At 37.2% G+C, this 20,756-nt stretch overlaps 2 protein-coding genes across 3 annotated transcripts in view; one reads left to right on the top strand and one right to left on the bottom strand.

Annotated features, from left to right (window-relative positions):
* LOC137399024 (coiled-coil domain-containing protein 180-like) overlaps positions 1 to 20,756 on the top strand; it is a 61,151-nt gene that overhangs the window by 7,769 nt on the left and 32,626 nt on the right. The window contains exons 9-16 of the mRNA XM_068085169.1: positions 724 to 869; positions 1,053 to 1,221; positions 3,316 to 3,438; positions 3,517 to 3,612; positions 4,955 to 5,116; positions 5,360 to 5,533; positions 10,324 to 10,403; positions 11,173 to 11,257. Of these exons, the coding sequence (XP_067941270.1) occupies positions 724 to 869; positions 1,053 to 1,221; positions 3,316 to 3,438; positions 3,517 to 3,612; positions 4,955 to 5,116; positions 5,360 to 5,533; positions 10,324 to 10,403; positions 11,173 to 11,257 (1,035 nt within the window). The remainder of the gene's footprint in view (positions 1 to 723; positions 870 to 1,052; positions 1,222 to 3,315; positions 3,439 to 3,516; positions 3,613 to 4,954; positions 5,117 to 5,359; positions 5,534 to 10,323; positions 10,404 to 11,172; positions 11,258 to 20,756) is intronic.
* Positions 13,253 to 20,595, bottom strand: LOC137399025 (arrestin domain-containing protein 4-like). 2 transcript variants are annotated; one of them, XM_068085171.1, is made up of 10 exons: positions 20,502 to 20,595; positions 19,860 to 20,251; positions 18,313 to 18,451; positions 16,966 to 17,195; positions 16,229 to 16,354; positions 15,982 to 16,080; positions 15,121 to 15,296; positions 14,425 to 14,670; positions 13,707 to 13,809; positions 13,253 to 13,514 (listed from the first exon to the last, which is right to left on the bottom strand). In XM_068085171.1, the coding sequence occupies exons 2-10, from the start codon at positions 19,995 to 19,997 to the stop codon at positions 13,350 to 13,352; spliced, it is 1,422 nt and encodes a 473-aa protein (XP_067941272.1). In that variant the 5' UTR covers positions 19,998 to 20,251; positions 20,502 to 20,595; the 3' UTR covers positions 13,253 to 13,349. The 2 variants fall into 2 exon arrangements, with proteins under 2 accessions (XP_067941272.1, XP_067941271.1); XM_068085170.1 differs by having other exon boundaries at positions 13,707 to 13,861; positions 14,453 to 14,670.

The raw sequence follows: 20,756 nt of genomic DNA, 5'->3' as shown, positions 1-20,756 counted from the left end.
AATAAGTAGCTATGTAGTGGTTATAATCTACAATAAAATGCAACATTAATATGTACAGTACTGTATGCAGTTCGAGAGACAAACAGTGGCTAATGGCAGTGTGAGAGAGACTTGACGGTAATGCGTTTGGTACGCTACACTTTTTTAACAGTGCATAACATAAATTTTAAATTTCACTTGAAGTAATTAACTTGCTCAAACTTAAAATGAGTTTAAATCTTGCATTAAATGTAATTTTAATTCCATTTTTTGCTTTTGCCAATTGGCTCTTTGTGCCTCTTTTTGAGACTCACTTTCGCCTTCATTTTTAGCTAGTCTTTTTAAAACTTTTTCAAACTGATTTGAGGAGAAATACCAAACAATACTGTTCTCATATGTAACCTCTTGCATACTTGGCCACCTAGCGACTGCATCAAGAACTGTCTCATATTTGCGTATCTCTAGTTTTTCTTGTATCGCAAGGCAAAAATTTGCTTGGAATTCCTCGTACCTCAAGTTTCTCATATGTTGAGGAACGCTCATACATGCCAATGTATGACTGTAATTTATTTCTGTGAGTTGTTTAGTTCCTCCCAGTTGCTAAGCTTTGTGTATTTTGTAAAGTGTTTCACTTTGTTTTGGTTCAGTACTATAAACATAGTCAAGGCTAGTCTCTCGCCTTTCACAGATGTATGAGGCAAAATATTTTTGATCTGGTAATACAAATCTGATATTTGTCTGCAGATAGCGGAGGCCCTCAAGTCATTTGAGGCTTTCATGAGGGACCCGTCCATTACTGACCCTTCCAGCGTCAAGGCAACTATGCGCAACATGGTGGATGACCAGAAAAGGGTTCACCAAAAGCGTATGGAGCTTCTTGAGACGATCGGGTAAGTGTCAAGGTCGTAGGCCGAGGTTACTAGGAAATATTTGGCAGTGTTGGACACTGAAAGCCATTGTATTCAACTTTTGAATTTCATTGATTTCCAGTTTCTCCTATGATTGGCCAAGTTTTCTTCAATGTCAAATTATCTAAAATATTGTATGTAGATCACATTTTATTGCTTCTGCAGGAAGTTCTGCCCTCCAACGGCCACGAAAAAGTCAGTCTACACGTGGAACGACCAGATGGAGGAGCTAGCAAAGCTTCTGGAAGAAGTCAACCAGAGTTACATGGATCAGGTTTACACTGACTATGAGAAACTCTGTCAAACGTGCGCTCAGAGAGCTAATGAATTGAGGGTGGGTACACCTACGCTCTCCTTTTTCATGTGTAAAGAGAAGAACTCCGCGATATGTGATTTATTTGGTGGCGATTTTGAATGTAGATGATTTGAAGATTTAAAGAGATATCATTCATATAAATAATATAATAAATATATATAATATAATAATATAATACAATATAATATATAAACAATATAATCATGTAATCGCGACTTATCCCATACCTGGCGATTTTCAGAATGAGCGATGCTAAACTTAAAACGCACGGGTGTTCTATTGTTATTATACGCTTACTTCCTGGTTTTACACACAGGCATTCATAAAATAACTGTTTCTAATTATCACGAACACAAAACAGTTTTTTTAAAGTTAAAATATACAAATAAATATTAACAAAAGCTTACAAGCTTTTTTGCATAATAATAGGCGATATATCGCGAATCGTCTATAAAAAACGATTTGCGATATATCACGGTTCGAAATTGCAAATTAGCTGTCTCGAATCGTTTGGGGTTTTTGGAAGTCGTGAAGCTCTAGTAAGGAGCAACTGTTGTGCAGTGGTCGTTAAAATGGACTACCAAGAAGTAGGTCAGTGGTTCATGCCTTACTGCAGGTTGTCTGGAGGATAGATGGGAAGGGTGTCGGTAGTCAGAAGAATTGAAACCCAAGTTTAACTAAGATTGTATAAATGATTGAATGTAATTTTATCTGGTCTCTCATCCAATGTATATCTATTGTATATTTCTATTCGATACAGATACAGGATTACAAGATACATATGAGAACAAAGATGCGTTGTTTCCTCTCTGCATTTAAACCTAGAACATATAAAACGACGTTATTTTTTTGTAAATCTGTTTTGTAAATTTAAGCAAACTCGTGTTGGAGCAAAAATTTCCATAAAAAAAACACTTTTTAATCTATTCGACTTTCCAAAAACTTGTAATAACTTATTCAAAGCATGGTTTAAGAAATGGTACCCATTTACTCCTTTTTTGTTGGAGTTATTAAATAGTTTAAGGAGAGGCTGTCAGAGTATTATCAAAAGTGGCAGATCAGTTGTTTAATCTTCACCATGAGATATTAGCATGAGAATCTAGTCTAAAATTGCTCTTGTGCTAAGAGGAGGTGGGCAACAGGAAATCCCATCACTACCCTCCCAAGTAAACTCATGAAATGTTCAATCCAAGCGATTGGAGATGATCGTGACATTAGTGACCTGCCTAAAACCAAATACCTTTAACTAGATATGAAGAAAGCTACACTTCCCCAGTTTGCATGCAGGCTAAAGGCTAACCCGGTGGTCGGTTCAATGCTATTCTTTACTGTCAAGTTTAAAGTGTTTAAATACTATGGAACATGGATTGCAAGAAAACTGTACTCAGTAGAGTGGAAATATTGCCTAAAATACATCGGTTACGTTGCCGGCATGGTTGGTGACTCACTCCACTCCTCTGCGAAAAACCCACTAGTTGGACGTATTCTCCTGGCCTCAGAATTTTTAAAAGCCTTTGGCGCTTGAAAAAAAATGCAATTTTAGTATGAAAAGAAAACAATTATCTTAGATTAGATAACCTGAATGCCCGGGGGTGTTGCACGGGTAATAGAATAATTACCTAATTAACTTGAGTAACTTACCTGGAAAGCTGCATCTTTAATAAAGCTTTTGCTAAAACAATTTTGGGCCACTTGACAATCATTACGCGTAACAGTTAACGGTGCTAGTTATCAACACCAAGCAAGCGCATTAAGCTTGAGCATCTTAACCAATGTAATGACTTTTTGCCTAATGAAACCATAGTATTCCGTGTAGCCTAATGGTCAAATTTATCGCTGGTAGATCTAGAGGCCCGGAGATCAAATCCAGCGCCGTGCGGATTTTTCATTGCTATTCATTGCTAGTTTTTAATGGCTATAACCGAGACAGGGTTTAACAAAAGACAAAAAGACAAACACTGAAAATTATTATCGATTAGATGAAACATGAAATGTCCAAGCAATTGAAGATGCTTGACAGTTTGTTTGCTATGTAAGAACCTAAATATCTTTACCATTTTGTAACTACATACAAGACAATTTATATACTTGACCTTGACCTTTTATGAGTAGATGGAGCTGATACGAAGTGGTGCAACCGAGCCAGCTGAAGCTGACCAACTTGTCAATGAGACTCTCATACCGATGATTGGTGAACAACAGAAGAAATATGAGTCTAACATGGAAAAAATGGATGTGAGCATAAGCTTTCTGTTGTATGGATCCCAGGCTTTCTATATGTTCCCTTTCTGACGTACATATATCTTGTTTTAGAAAGAAATAGAAAAACAGGGAAGTCTGATAGCAGAGCAGTTGGGTCATTTATTCAAGTATTGCCAGGGTTCAGCCCATATGTGGGACATCCATGAGGTAGGTGCATACGTACGTAGTGTACCAAAAGAATAGCTCTTAGTCCAAGTGTTTGTAGAATGTTGAAGAGTTCACCAATTTTCAAAAGGGCTGACATGATTAGCTCAGAGAAGGTACTTAGCCGATGATGAGGTAAATACAAGGACATGAAAAGTGGAGAGAGTTTAATCTTGTTAGTTCATCAACTGATCCATATATATATACATACGCTGACATATATACATACACTGACATATATACATACGCTGACATATATACATACACTGATAATATACATCTGCTGACATATATACATATGCTGACATATATACATATGCTGACATGTATACATACTCTGACATAAATACATATGCTGATATATATATATGCTGACATATATACATATGCTGACATATATACATATGCTGACATAGATACATATGCTGACATATATACATATGCTGACATATATACTGTACATACGCTGACATATATACGTACATGTGCTGACATTATTATATACAATAACTATTTGAGTTACGACCTGTTGGATTTATGTCCACCTGCGCTTCTGACCAATTTCAGCAGATTCAATTCTGTGCGCTTTCTGTGCACAATTTAGGTCACAAAACATGTAGGCATGAACAGAAAACACTGTATGTACGGCAAAAGTGTAGATGATGCAATCAAAAAGGGATGCTAATATTTTTGTTCTTTTATCTCTTTTTATGCATATTTTCTATTTTGTTCCTTTGCGTTAATTTATGATATTAGTTACTAATACGGAATATTGGAGTTGATTGACCTCTATTTATAGACATACTCGCATCTATTTATAGACATACTCGCATCTATTTATAGACATACTCGCATCTATTTATAGACATACTCGCATCTATTTATAGACATACTCGCTTCCATTTATAGGCAGACTCATATCTATTTATAGACATACTCGCTTCTATTTATAAACATTCGCTTTTATCGATAAACATACTCGCATCTATTTATAGACATACTCATTTCTATTTATAGGCATACTCATATCTATTTATAGACATACTCCCTTCTATTTATAGGCATACTCGCATCCATTTATAGACATACTCGCATCTATTTATAGACATACTCGCATCTATTTATAGACATACTCGCATCTATTTATAGACATACTCGCTTCCATTTATAGGCAGACTCATATCTATTTATAGACATACTCGCTTCTATTTATAAACATTCGCTTTTAGCGATAAACATACTCGCATCTATTTATAGGCATACTCGCTTCCATTTATAGGCAGACTCATATCTATTTATAGACATACTCGCTTCTATTTATAGACATACTTGTTTCTATTTATAGATTGGTCTAGCGCAGACAGAGAGGGCGCTGCAAGAGCGGCTGCTCATCTCTCGGAGAGATCACGACCTTGAGAATCAGCAGAAGGAGTCTCAACTTGATATTGTTATGGACAAGATGCGACAAGATGCCAATGAGCCCAACCTTGCCAAAAACCTCAAAAAGGTATGGCTGATATATGACAGCTGGCCAGGTAATGCTTGCCTGACACTTCCTCTCTAAGCTGTATGATTGCCATATACAGTCATTCTGCAACCACTAATTGACTGTAATAAACACCAACTACGGTCAGCTTATAGTTTATATAGGGTTGTATGACTAACATAACAGTACTAACATTATTTTCTATGTATTTATGAATCTCAATGCCCTTCATTACCACAAATTACTTTGATTGGTCATGTCTAGGTGAAGGAAAGCTTAGAAGTTATCAAGGAGATGTACTCTAGATTTCATCGCGACCAGCTGGAAGTTGTGCAGACGTACCCTTTGATGGTGAAAGAGGAACTAGGGGACTTTGATCTGGTTGTTCGAACCTACTTTGCTGTTGACAGGGAGCGACCGACATCACCAGATAAGGAGGTTGGTATGCCTCAGGCTAGGCCTTGACGTAGAACCAAAAACAGTTTAAAGAGAACTCCCCAAAAAGGGCACGGCAAAATTTACCAGTCGGTAACTGCATGTTTTCCTTTGCGAGCATTTTAGACATAGGCCTGTCCATAAAATATGAGTCTGACAAGTTATTTTTAAAACATCAAGTGATTTTGTATGCTTGTTATAAACATGTTCATGCATATTTAAAGTTTCACAACTTTTAGATCAGCTTTTTTCGAACTGTAAGCATGTTCTTCTAGCAGTCATACAAAGTCGATTTTTTGTCAAAATTTCCATCAAAATTGTTCGAATATTTTAATGTACATGTATATACAGTTATAGCGATAGAAAACACATGAAAAAATTGTATCACACTGTAATTGAACTCTAAAACACCAGTTTCGCAGACAGGTGTGCTAACCACTACACCACACAGCCACCTTTCCACACCGTGGAATAATTGCAGGCATATTTATAACACCGTTATATTCTTCATTTCTACACCTTTTTTCCACCATTTCCTCTTTTTTATTACACCAATCTTCCATGATAATTGGTTGAAATACGTTTGTTTTAGCTAGCACGCTTGAACTACTGGAAGAGAAATACGAAATATACATAAATATATGTATATATAGCATAAACCTAATTAAACTTATAGCACACATAAAAATAAACCAACAAATTTGTTTAAAATTTAGAATGGTAAATGTTGATCAAAAATATATTTTCTGTGCACAAACCTTTTTATTACTCGTGCAGCGCCCGGCATTCACCGAGTATATAAATATAGATAGGTACGTACAGCTTCCTGACGTTATCACCTGATAAGAACCGACCTATATCTAATTGAAACAAATTTGTAGTATTAACTAACAGCTAAGCGCTTTTTTTATTATACATTAAACTATATGTATTATATATACAACGTAAAACTTTCATTTGAATGCCACCTTCACTTAAATGCCTTTTTTATTTAGACATCACCTTTATTTAGACATCACCTTTATTTAGACATCACCTTTATTTAGACATCACCTTTATTTAGACATCACCTTTATTTAGACATCACCTTTATTTAGACATCACCTTTATTTAGACATCACCTTTATTTAGACATCACCTTTATTTAGACATCACCTTTATTTAGACATCACCTTTATTTAGACATCACCTTTATTTAGACATCACCTTTATTTAGACATCACCTTTATTTAGACATCACCTTTATTTAGACATCACCTTTATTTAGACATCACCTGTAATAGAATGCCACTATAGGAGAAGTGTTGAAGAATACAGCGCCACCCTCTATTTGAATGTCACCTTTAATAAAATACCACTACAGGATAAAGGGCTGAAATATACAGTGGCATTCAAATTTTAATAAGCATAATAATCATGTAGAATTTGGTGAGCAGGTCGCAGATTCTCTAGTGTTTTGTACCTGCCTCATGAAGCCATAGATGAGGTCACAGATAAAGTAATAAATAAAGCTATAGATAAAGTCATAGACAAAGTCATAGATAAAATCATAGATGAAGTCCTAGAAGAAGTCATAGATAAAATCATAGATAAAGTCCTAGAAGAAGTCATAGATAAAATCATAGATAAAGTCCTAGAAGAAGTCATAGGGTAGATAAAATCATAGATAAAGTCATAGAAGAAGTTTACAAATTAAAAAGTTTATTTTTAATCTTAAAGTTCAAATCTTCTTTACTATTGCACAAATTAATGCAGAATATTTGTTAAGTTTGTTCTAAATCCAAAACAGTCAATTTAAATTAAACGTATTTTTTCAAATGTTTTTAATTTTTTACATTTATTATTAAAGATGCACTCACATCTCTTGTCTGTTCTGCTTATAATTGCATATCTTGTCACTGCTTTGACCATTGCATCTGCGAGTTGCAGCATTTTTATGAAATAAAAACTTGATGCTCACCAACATTCTTCAATTCACTGAAAACCAGAAATCTAATAACTTTTAGCAATGAATGAAGTATCAAATAACTAGCTAGAATAAAAGTGTTTCTCAACAGATCTTGGTTTGTGAAACACCTTGAAATAGATCGTACATTAACCGTTTGTTCTACACGACGGCCAACACCTTTGATGAAGTTAGCCTTAGAAGAGATACTTTAGTACATGGTTGGTTATTACTCACCCTCTCCCTTCCTCAGGTAGAAAGTCAACTACAGGAAGTGCTTCAGCCTTTGAGTGAAGAAGAGAGGCGTAGTTGGGAGATACGAATTCATTCTTTACTTCATGTACTATTTCGCTTACTTCCCTCTTGTTTGGGTGGCTCGCTCTATTCATTGTTTGCTCTATGGTTCATCTGCTCCTCTCTAGCCATTGTTAACTCTGTTCTTTACCAGCCTTCTTGCTCACTGTTTATCATCTCCCATCTAACCGCTGCTCGCTTTATTAGCTTGTTTTCATTCAAATCTTTAGCTTTATGACAAATCTATTTATAGCCTTTGTAACCTGATTACTCAGTCTATTATTTTTTATCAAGGGGTGATACAGACGGTCGTGCTTTAGTGCTCAGAGAGGTGGCACAGGGAAATCATGCGAATATTTCATGTTGTATATAAATGCTCTGTTGTTCGATATTTCCTACGGCAATTGCATACATAATTGTCAAGGAAGTAATATTTAATGATTGTTTTTTCTCTGGCTAAACATGGAAAAACTAGTTTAATGGCATACTATCATTTCTGACTGCATTTCAAAATGCAGACGCGGCTCATCACCGTGTTTCCATGCTCCGGATGGATTTGGAGTTGCTTTCACTCAGAATTATAGAAGCGGTAAAACAAATTCTGAACGCTTTCGACATCATTTCGCTTCGCAAAAATTCCTGCGACTGACTTTGCGTAGAGAGTTTTTTGGGGTCTTAAAAACGCACACTGCTGGTAGATCTGAGTGGATAATATTCGGCTAAACTCTCCCCAGTGGAGGTAAATAAATGTCACTGTTGTGATTGTGGTTTAGTTGGTGTAGCAAGTTGACACACGAATTGAAAAATGATGGACCCGAAAGTTAGTCGAGTTTAACAAGTTTTGTTTTGAGGGATGCATTGAAAATCTTGGATCTATATAGCGCAACCCCAAATTGCTGAAATGGTAGCGGGAAAATCCGTCGGCAGCAGGCAACTCCAAATCCATTCAATGGTTGTTTGCAGTGAACAAAACACAATTTAAACAAATTCTTTCATCTGTGCTTAATACTGATACTATCTTATGTAAAACATCAGCCTGGGTACCAACACATTTAGCGCCTTCCGTTAAGTGGCACTCACTAACTTTACTTGGTTCTACAGCTATTGTATTCTCCTCTCTCTTGGCTGCATTTCCATCAAATAATACAACATCTCTTCTCTTCAGCTAAAAGGACTCCCTCACCAGCTAATGAAAAGAAGGCTAGAATTTTATAACAGGATGAGACCAACATATCCTCCAGTTTCACCAACTTCTCCTCGCAAGAGGCACAGGTCCACCATTGTGGGTACTCCTCTCTCTGTGCATTTCTCTCTTCATTTCCTGTCCATCATTCACCTAGTTGATTCGTTCACTCACTTGATTTTATTACGAAATCAACAAGTTTTTTTTTTGCAAAAACTGGAATTTTTCTAACTTTTTTTGTAAAACAACAACCTTGCTAGCAATAGATGTAACCAGGCTGCAATAGAGTATGTTAATGGATTGTTTAATGTTTACATCCATGTACTTATCAAGAGCTCACAAGGTGCATTCCTTTAACGGCCCCCCACCCATATTTTTTCTAATTCATTTAGTAGGTAGCCATTTCCCCTCTGAGAGAGCCTTGCTTTATCCAGCCCTAGTTATCATAGCTTACAAACGAAAATCAGAGATAGCAACCGTTACATGGTCCTGTAGTCTGAGTGCTGGATCTGTGAACGGGGGGTCGTGGTTTGAATTCCCTAAAAGTCACTTTCGGTGACAGGAACTGCGGGCTAGCTTTGCATCGCTGTAGAAATCAAGAATCCGTGAATTGAATGACAAAAATACTTATGGCTTTTACCGACGGGTGCCATTAGCTCCGGTAGAACTCATAAAAATTCATGATTTTTTCTCATACCCACTCATCCCATTTTTAAATGTTACTGGTTAGTAAGTAGATTATAACTAGCCTTTCACCATACCTAATAACTTTTCAAGTAACTAGTAATAATCTATTAGCAAATCCGGGGAGGTGAGTATTAGCTGGTTATATACTAAAATTTAAACCAGCTCTAGTTTTCATATAGTTAGTCTGGCTATGGAGATGAAATGATTCACCTGCAGTCTGAGGTCATTTCCTGCAGGGGAGATAATAGTTTGAGTACGGATCTACAACAATTAATGGAAAAGCTAGTTGTTAAAACAGCATACCTACGGCTAAGCGGTCATTGTCTTCATAAACAACTTGAGAACGCAATTCCTTAACTTTCTTTAAAATAGTTTGAGATTCAGATGCAGAGTAGGGGACGCTTGCTATCAAACCTTTTATTGCAGGCGATTGTAAAACTTATAAGAGTAGACTTGACCAATCAAATACAGCAGCGATGATTAGCCAACACATTTTAGTTTTGGCTGCACCCGCATTCCATGTCAGGAAATATGGTGATTTTTTAGAAGAAAATTATTACATCCGAGCCTTTTGTAGTTATGAGAATGCTATTTGGTGCTGAAGGAAATACAATGACATAATCATAAATATAATCATAACTATATTTTATCGACAGCCATTTGACCTTGACTTTTGATTGTTAGAGATCTGAAGGGAAGAGTGAAAAAGTCTCCATAGCTTCAGGTATCTCTGTAAGTACAGAAGCTGCACGGGAAATACCAGGGTAAGTTGACTTAGGAAATTCATAGCCACTGAGTCGTGTATGTCTCTTAAATATTTGATGTTACGTAGTTAAGTATTTGATGTTATGTAGTTAAGTATTTGATGTTATATAGTTAAGTATTTGATGTTACGCAGTTAAGTATTTGATGTTATGTAGTTAAGTATTTGATGTTATGTAGTTAAGTATTTGATGTTATGTAGTTAAGTATTTGATGTTATGTAGTTAAGTATTTGATGTTATGTAGCTAAGTACTTGATGTTATGTAGTTAAGTATTTGATGTTATGTAGTTAAGTATTTGATGTTATGTAGCTAAGTACTTGATGTTATGTAGTTAAGTATTTGATGTTATGTAGTTAAGTATTTGATGTTATGTAGTTAAGTATTTGATGTTATGTAGTTAAGTATTTGATGTTATGTAGCTAAGTACTTGATGCTATGTAGTTAAGTATTTGATGTTATGTAGTTAATGGTGCCATCTTAGGCCTAACATGGTAATATATTCTGATATTATGTATATCTATATCAAATTTCAGACCAGTCAGAAATGCTGTAAAGCTGTGGAATGCAAGTCAAGGTTATTTATATAATATAGTGTATGGGGGAGCTTGTATTAACATTACACCAAGGCGCCCATATTTTAGAACTCCTTAGGCTTATAAAAACTGTTGACATCACTTACTTGACCTCTTGACATTTGTGATAGGTTAGTAATAGTAGAAGATCGTATGTGTCTCTGTATTATAACTGACTGATCTTTCCTTTTGTTAGTTCTCCAAAGAGAGCTCACTCATCTGTGCCATCACACCAGGAAAGATTTGATGATGGAAGGAGTAGATACTTTTTGGACAACCTGGTGAGACTTTCCCTTATTTCCCACTCACTGCTGTGATTTTTCTACCACTCGTATTTACTTTCCTATTTACATGTACTTACCTCTCATATCCTATTCTAGACATTCTCCTGAAAATGGTCCTTCTTATTGCAATTAGTCCCGTTTTCTGATTTGAGTCAACTTTTAAACAAGTTTTATATTAGCTAAGTCGTTATCAACTGTGGGATAAACTCATTCTTATAAGCATGCCAACCTCAACCTAAGGATCTTTACCAGAAATAGCCACTCATTTCTTCCCTAGCACCACTCAGTGAGACTTTGCTGAGGCCTGTATCCACTTGCACAAATGAAATGCACACTGAAGCACGGAGGTATTTGCTGTGGCTACACACACCGCCGCAATTTAAAGCTGGTTGACACTATATCGCCGTATTTCGTTGTTGATGCCACAATACTTCAGTGATGGTCGATGATAACGATGTTCAAACTATCACAAACCCATCCGCGTTTGCATCAGTGACGTAGTGCTCTCATTTTTCTTTTTAATTTTTGGGAAGAAGCCTCTTTGTTGTTGCGTGCTGGAATTAAATACTAGTCCCGCAGCGACTATCATGAACGGATATGAATAAATCACGCTATTTGTGACTAATACTATCGCTGAAATGGTTCACATTTGAAAGGTGGCCATCAATGATCGGCGAAATATCAGGAAAGTTTGACAGCTGCCAACTTTACCGACGTGTCCGCGTTGCTTCCTCGATGCCATCGGTTCCCAATTCACATAATCGACAATGAACGCCGAAAGAAAAACGCTGACAAATGGCGATATATTGTGAACCAGTCTGAAACGACACACCACTTTGATATATTGGCCCATGAGAATTAGCCTCACTTTTGTGAAGACGATGATGTCCTTGCTGAATTTTTCGGTATCGCTACTGAAAAATTACTATCGTCACTTATCTCACACATCCTCGTCGTTACTATTGTCAGGATATTTTTATTGTTGCATAAATAATCGATCAATTTGTGATAGCAATCGTGCAGCTATTTGTAGTGCTATGTTTTGCTCACAGAAAGAAATGGTAAACTGTTAGTGGGGAAAACACCTTAGCAAAAATACTTTAGAGCTCTTAAATTAACATAAATTTACACATAAATTCACATAAATTAACTGCAAAAGAGAATTTTAACCGAATTACCGAAGAAATTATTGGAAATGTTTCATAAAAATTCAAATGTAGTAGTAGCCTTCGTAAAAACGTTAAAAGTGAGAACATTCTTTTCTATATACCATAGACATATACATATATATTTGTCCAGTCATTTGTGTAAAGCTCTGCTGTCATCGTCATTATTCGAGTAAATCTTGGACACAACTAACATGTGTTGGGAATTAATCGTACTGAATCGCGATCACGCTAGTCTAAGATACATCAGTTTTATTTCTAGCGTGTTGTGTCATGACACACTGCAGGGATATGTTGACACACACAATTGGGGATCTATTGACAACTCGTTGTCGACACATCCCCACTTGTCGTTGATGTATTGCCAATATGTTGGCTGCGCAGATGACGCATTTTGCCGGTCTGTATGGCCAAGACTGTAAAAATACAGTTTAGAGACATTTAGAAATCTCTTTCATATTCAGCTACATGTTAAATCTACTATTAAAACCCTCAAATTCAAGCAAAGTGCCATTATGATGTTTATAGTTGTGAAAATACCGACAGAATAGGGACGTGGAACGCTGCAACTGTAACGCAGGAGCCGATATCAACTATAGCAATAAACCACAGTGAAGTTTTGTGGATTTTGACCTTGAAGCATCCCGGCAGTCAGATCACCTCCAGCATCATAAACAATCGCAAATGATAGAAAAATACAAATACTTTTTTGATAAATTCCACTAAAATTTTGTGTAAGTTGTTCTTTAACCCATTGTCCTGTTTATGAAAGAGGTTTGAAGGATACAAACTGTCGAAGTATATTTTATAATGTGTAGAGTATCTATTTAAATAGATAAATGTGGATAACTCTATGGATATATACTAAAACATTGAGCTGATTGATTAGACGATCCATTTAAAACATGAATCTCAGGATTTTCTCATAGCCTTGTCTGTGTTATTTCATCTTTGGAATTATCTTCTTCCGCTTGTTGAGAATTGTCTTCCTCCGCTTGGATGGAATCTTGTCGAGTAAGAGTTAAATTGTCTGGTATTCCTGGTGCTTGTCTTTTGTTTTTAGTCGGTGCCATTGGATTTGTTGTTATCTGGGAGTAATATATGTATTATATATATATATATAATATATATTATTGTTAACATATATTTCTGCAGTTTGAGTCAAGTATACAATTATGTAGTAGTGCACAATCACAACTTGAAATATAACAGCTGGTAAGCTGATTTTTTGACTCAATGATCTCTGAGTTTAATTTGACCTCTTCACAAGACACACTTACCGTCCCTTCAGGCCTGTTGTCTGGTAGCTCATCTGACGAGACAAGATCCCCATAGAGAATATTCACGACTGGCGCTGCATGCTTCTTGTCAGGTTTCGAGGTGCTTTCCATATTGCCAGCTTCACTTGACCTTTTCGTGAACTGTGGCTGGTATCCTGGTAACGATACAGTGGCTATGAAAAACAAATGATTAAGAATGACTAACAGTCACTATGTTTTCTTGACGGTTCATCGGCAAGATGTAACCGCCAAAACCCAGAAGAAAAGCGAGTTTTGTTTTTCACAAATTTTTACTACATGTTTCATGCTTGCAAAAGCTAGAAACGGCATTTGCGAATGATGTGCAAGCTATTCCATTTCAAACATTTTTCAGACTTCAGTCGCTCCTATTACGAAAGTGTGTTGCTAAGCGAGACAGGAGTGCGCTGCTATGACCTCTGCTATAGATATCCTTATCTTTTTCAACAAAGAGCCTGCATTAATCCACAGCATGTGAATGATTATCAAAATGCTAACTACAGGATAACTCAATGTGCACACAACTCCAAATTCTCAAATCTTCCGTATCATGGAAACAGTAATTGTTTGCAATTTTTCAAATAGCTTTAGGTGGCCATATCCCTGCTTTTCAATTGTTTGTGACTTCAAGGATATGTAACAGACCCTGTCTGCCAGCACCTGACAATTCTTCGAGACAGTAAGTTTTCGTGAAGATAACTCCTCTACTGTTTTATAATCCGACTTACTTGGTTGTGAGCTAGGAGCATTTTCAAACAGAGAATGGTCGATTTCTCCCATCTCATCGCCATCGTCGTCGTCTATATTTAGGGTGATGGGGAGCTCGGCTGATGGGTTTACTCTCTGGTAGAGAGGTCGGTGTGTGGGGTCTTCTGCTGGATCATCATCTAACCTGATTCCGTGTGTGCCAATCGTAATGGGTATAACCAGTCGGAGGTTGTCCTTGCTGTGATATGAATAAATGACCTATTAGACACCTACTAGAGGATGTCATGACTACATTCCAGCTTTTGGATTTTCCAAGTGTAGCTCTAGGGAAAACGTTTTTCCAACACTTGACGTTTGATGGGACTAAATATAGCCTGCTCAGCTGGTGCTGACTTTCCTTATAATTACTGTACTGATGACCGATTCTAAAGTTTCATAATTTTAGAATTATGTAACTTTCTAGAAGAGGGCAGAGGCAGCATGAGAAAATGTAATGACCGATTAAGAATCAAAGCTTGTGAACTTCAATGCTGGATTAAAAATTCAACACAAGTTTTCAGCTAATAGCTCTACTATAGAGATGGTGAACAAACTTGTTAATGGCTGTCAAGAAAGACATACTCCTATTAATTTCTTAGCTGACAAAATATCCCGCAGGGACAACTGAATATGAAGTGAATGGACTCACTGTTTAGGATTATAGTCGAGCTCAACCTGAAAGACTAGAGTATATCGTAGGTCAATGATGTCACATCCTTCTAGTGACGATTCTGGTATGTAGGGAGGTATAGTCAATCTCACATCATTCCACCGTCTGCCCTCTCCTCGCTCTATCACATACGAATCCACGTGCTTTCCTATTGTCTGAAATTTTTTACACATGTTATGCTTTACCTGGTTACTGTTTTACACTTACATCGTGCTTCCTTTCTGCTTCTGTGAAAAAGTCAAGATTATCAGCCTATTGGAAGAATGTCAGGCGTTGCGCGTGTACCAAAAATCTTTTTGCATAAAAAATTTATTTTTAATTGGCTAAGTGTTTTTACTCAACGAATTTGAGAATCTCAAGCTAGTAACTTATAATAAAAGTCATGTCCGTCCTTCTGAAGTCAGCATTAGGAAAAAAGATTGCGTTCTGATCTCTCCCACAATCATGATCTTCAAGCGTGCTAGCTGTAGCGTGAAATGGGCTTTTTTAACTAATCGGCATTAAAAATGGACTAGTGTAATAAGTATGTGCAACAATTATTCTATAGTATTGCCAGTTGGACGCGTAATGTAATGGATAGTACGCCTGTCTGCAGAACTGGAGGTTCCGTGTTCTTTTCTAGTGTGATACATATTTTTCATTCCTATAGTTTTGTCATTATGACTAGACATTCGAATAACATACACTCGCATTCTGCTTTTGTAAAAAGGCTAGTTTTTCAGTCTAACTAATTTTTGATTGAATTTTCCATATTCACCATCTGTTTCTATGCAACAAAATTGTGAAATGAAAAAGCAATAGAAAAGGCACACATAACAAATTACCAATAGGTATGCATACCTGATCAGCAGTAACTTGTGACTTCGTCGCGTGGAATGTGGATGTCATAATGAGAGCTGCTTGCAATGATGTGACGTCGTAGGAAGATCCGTTAGCTACCTGTAGATAAGTAAAACATTTGCTACGGATTTATTCGCTACAATAATTTTATTATTTTGTTTTCAAATAAAAACAAAACGACAAAATCGCTTCACTTTACAGAAGACGATTACTTAAGAATGCTTAGCCTTAGCAATTAGTCTCTTACGTCTGCATTTAGCCTTAGATCTTCTCCTGGTACGAACCCAGTTCGATTGAGTTTCAAAAATGCTGTTACTTGTCCCCCACAGAGACACGGGTTTCCTATTGACTGGCTTTTACTTTCTTCATAGACCTTCAACAGAAATAAAATTAACTGATGCTAAATTGGCTGACTCTAGCAATAGTTCAAAAATGGCGGACTGCTGCTAGTAGAAAAGAATAAATAAGCTTTATTTAGGGAACTCAGGCTATTGTTTGTCTGAAATAAAACTATTTTAATATTACTATGTTTCCACACAGCGATAGTGTAACGAGGCCTAGGTGCGCCAGAGCCGAAGCGTCACATGGGACTGACAAGCAGATCGTGTTTCCATAATGTGCTGTATTAGATGGTTGTGCGACACTTTGTGTCAAGGTTGCATCTTTAAAAGACTAAAGGCAAAAAAATAACGGCCTGCTGAAAAAAATGCTATTTCTGATGACGTTACTCGTTTTACACATAACACTAGTTAATCATAAACTTTTGTTACCACTGCATCAAGTGCAACGATGTTGGCCGCTAAGGCCAAGTTGTGCTAAGGTCGCATGGGTGTTTCGCTCCCAGACAGCACCACTAAATCACACAATGAAAGTGACACGGCTGTTTCCATGACGGCATTGCAGCACCATACGGGGGTGTGTTGCTATGCTATCGCTGTCTAGGAACTTGGCATATGAGGCTATGAGTATAAGGGTTCAACTCACTCTCAGTTTTAAAGGCTCCAGCGACAAATCGTAACGTCGTAAGACTAAAAATGGTTCATTAGTAATCATAGCATCAGCTCCATACTTTCTGTCAGGCCTTAGCTGAGCTTTAATTAGGTATGTTACACTACCATACTTCCCGATGAATGAGCTGGGCAGGTTCTCTGCTAGTTGGTAGTAGAATGGATATTCATTGACTCCCGCAGACAACTCCAGTCCCGATGAACTCGCTAAAAGTTGTGACAAATACATCTACAATTATATGCATTTAACGCAGTGTTTCCATGTTTCGAACGGTTTTGGAGTTGCTCGCTGCCAATGAATTCTCACCCTGCCGTTTGAATCATTCGGAGTTGCACTCTAGATCTTTCCAAAATTTGTGATGTGTACCCCCCAAACACGACTTGTTAAAGTAGACTTGCTTGCGGGTCAAGGTCACTTTTTAATTACTGACTTGACATCTAGTTGTGCTAAAAAGTACTTATTTTACATTTACCTAAACTGGATGGGTTGCTTATACGAGCATGAAAATGGCAAAAAAACACAAAAAATACGAAGGCAAAAAGTCAAGCGGAAACAGTATTGAGTAACAGCAGAAAGTTTTCGTAGCAATGACCCATGTAGGAGTGTGCTGAATTTTTTTTACCCCCATTGAGTAGATAAGCTAAGCCTTTTTAATCTGGATCCATCAGCAGTGAGCGTTTCTATGAGATCGAAATACTCTCACGGCGAATGCCATCGTACAAATTTAACAAAGCGAAATGGTGTCGAATGCATTCGGATTTTACCATTTCTATTATTTTGTGTGGAAGCAACTCCGAACCGATTCAAAGTATGAAAATGCTGTTAATAATTAATGTGGCTAAAATTGTTTGTTGAAATGCTGATAGGACAACGATTACCTAGTAGTATTGTGATGTCACTACTTTAATCTTTCAACAGTTTTCATCTTAGCCAGATATTTTACATTAGCCTTAGTTCCTTGGTTTCTGACTTGGAAATGAATAGCGAACCAGATCATGCAATAATAACATAGTAGTCTGACATATTGACCTTTATGCACTTGAAGTTTTGGTTGAAACTGGTGGTAAGCCTATAGAGATTGCTGTGTTTGGAAAGTCAATATTTAATACGAAATAAAAATATAAGACTGATAATATAAATAATATGTAAATACTGACATAAAATATATTCTAAGTTGTATATAAAAAATAAATGGCCGCTGTCAGTTTGAAGTCACAATCAACAAGCGTGTTTAATCCTTGAGTATTTTTTTCAGTTATTAACAACTATTAAAATCAACTAGGTTTCTCCTAAGGAGTTGCCTACACTTGAAGATGCACCCACTTGAACTTTGTGCGAGGTTGTCTGTGTTGTCTAAATAGATTTCTTTGGATCGAAATTTACTAGCTTTAGATCCTCGCTTTGCTCCTTGTTCCCAAATAACGTTGCCTTCTCCTTGTAAGGTCACCAGCAGTTCTCTCACCTGCAGTGCACATCAAAAGCATTAATTTTTGCTATGATAAGAGCTATGTCCGTCTGTTCAAAGCCACGCTGAGAGTGTGAAGAAAAAAGATTACCTCACAGGGTATTCGAACCGGGGCCTCAGATTCAAAGGCAAGCATGCTACCACTAAACCATTCGGTAGCCTTTCTACTTCATGGTATAATTGTTCACTTACTGATTACTCATGACGGTCTCTCACAGTGCACGATACTGGCAAGCGTACAAAATAAGTAGCACAACTTCCTTCCGCTTTAAACTATTGGACGTCTTCCTATTCACTATTTACTAATTGTAATTTCATCGTTTATTTTTTTAGCTAGGTCTGAAATTAAAAATCATTATTTTAATAAGAGCCATATCTGTCTGTCTGTCCAAAGCCATTGAAAGAGATTGGGAAAAATATTGCATCGTACGGGACTTGAACTCGTTTAAGTATTGTAACTCACGCCTTACTTTTTTTGGCCAATTCGGAGGAACAATTTTTCCTGTCTGAGCTGCACTACACAATCACACAATAGATGTGAGAAAACTTAAGCTCTCCGAATAGCTTGTCTCTATTATGACCAGGTCCGCTACTACAAGTCTTGGGCTGAAAGCTGCGACCGTATTTCGGCACGCGAATTTTTTTTTCAAAACTCAACTCTCTCAGCATCTGCCTTGTGAGTTTGGGCCCGTTTTTATTGTTTGTTAGTCATTGGCCTGGTTAGTCTTAGAAACTCGTAAATTTGCACCCACGCACTTGTCTGGCAGTGAGAAACCTTGTCATACTGTTCATCTGGCTGCTCATCAACTAAGTGTGTGAAATGAAGATCATACGCTCCTGTTGCGTATTACAATGGGCTAATAAAAGGTATTTTGATGGATCGATATTCATTTACGTTCGCTCTGCCTAAACCGTACTTAAGCATATCATGCTAACTTTTAGCGTGACGTGTGATGCTGTACAGCAATTGGTCAATATCTCAGTGTGTCATTCGATGATGCGCATGAAGAGGGTTTGAGCCAATCCGCAAGTATCCGCAAGTATTGTGATTTGCAACACTTTATCGAATCCATCATGCCTGCGAATTATGGAAACATCACTTGTGAATGATGCACATTAAAACAGCTATTCAATTTTAAACATTTTTAATATTTGCGGTGTCCTTTCTCGATCGAGTTTCCCGTGCTTGCGTCGCCAACACGTGCATCGCTAACTGCGTCGCTAATTATTAACTTATAGCATAAAATTCCCTACCTATTTTCAACAAGGCGCCGGAGTCAATCCGTATCATGCGAATGTCCTTAGAAATACTTAATTCGCACGGTAACGCAAATTGCGCACAACTTTAATCTGCATGATGCGCATTATGCGTGTCATGAAAACATAGTGTGGGTGAAGTACGTACCACAATTTCCTCATTGCATGTCACCACCAAGACACCTTTCATCATCTCCCCCGGTACATACTGGTACTGCTCGTCTATGTCGTGTTCCAATACAATCTCAAAGCTTTCTACTCGTTTCTTCTTTAGTATATCCACCATTGTGTGTTTCGGATGGTCTAGTTAGGGATAGTGTCATCAGACACAATTCACCTGATAGCGCGTGTCATCTGTTGAAACTTTTTACTCGGTGGCTCGTGTCAGTTTGACAAGTTGTAGTAGCTGACAACTGTGGCAGGTAAAGCTCTTTTCTGGCAGGCTTGTCAGGCCTTGTACTTGCCTTGGTTTACTGCTTTGAGCTAATTTTTCCTGTTACAATTATCACTGCTTCTATTTGTTAACCTCACTCTCAACGCCTGAAAAGTTAAAAAACAGTAATTTTAATACAGAAACCAAAATTGTAGTTTGTCATTTGGTGGCATTGACAAAGCTTTTTTGTCTGCCAGAAAAGCATTTGTGGCTCCGCAATGCACTTGCTTTCAAATGCCACACTTGCTTGCGAGTGCCACACCCTGTTTGACAAGTGCATGGCTAGGTTAAGTGACATCAAACTACAGGTACTTGCACAATATCATTAACTGTCTCCTGCTTATTCATTGCACTTACCTTTTCAGTAGCTAAATGGGAGGTGGTTATCTTTCAAGTTCTCTCTCGACACACGCCTGCTGATATACCAACCTGTTTTACTCGCGCTTTTGGTACACTGATGTGTTCATTTCAACCGCTCTATGTACATAGCTAAAGCTGCTTTGTGCGAACATTCTCGCTCGTATTGTACACGCTCCCTTCTCTTTGTGTGCCTAGCTTGTTCCTAGGCTATTGTAATCCAACGTAATTGACGCTAGAGTAAATGTGTCCTAC

The sequence above is a fragment of the Watersipora subatra genome, chromosome 6 (genome assembly GCF_963576615.1).
Source record: "Watersipora subatra chromosome 6, tzWatSuba1.1, whole genome shotgun sequence".
Lineage (NCBI taxonomy): Eukaryota > Metazoa > Bryozoa > Gymnolaemata > Cheilostomatida > Watersiporidae > Watersipora > Watersipora subatra.
This window is presented reverse-complemented; position numbering and strand designations above follow the sequence as displayed.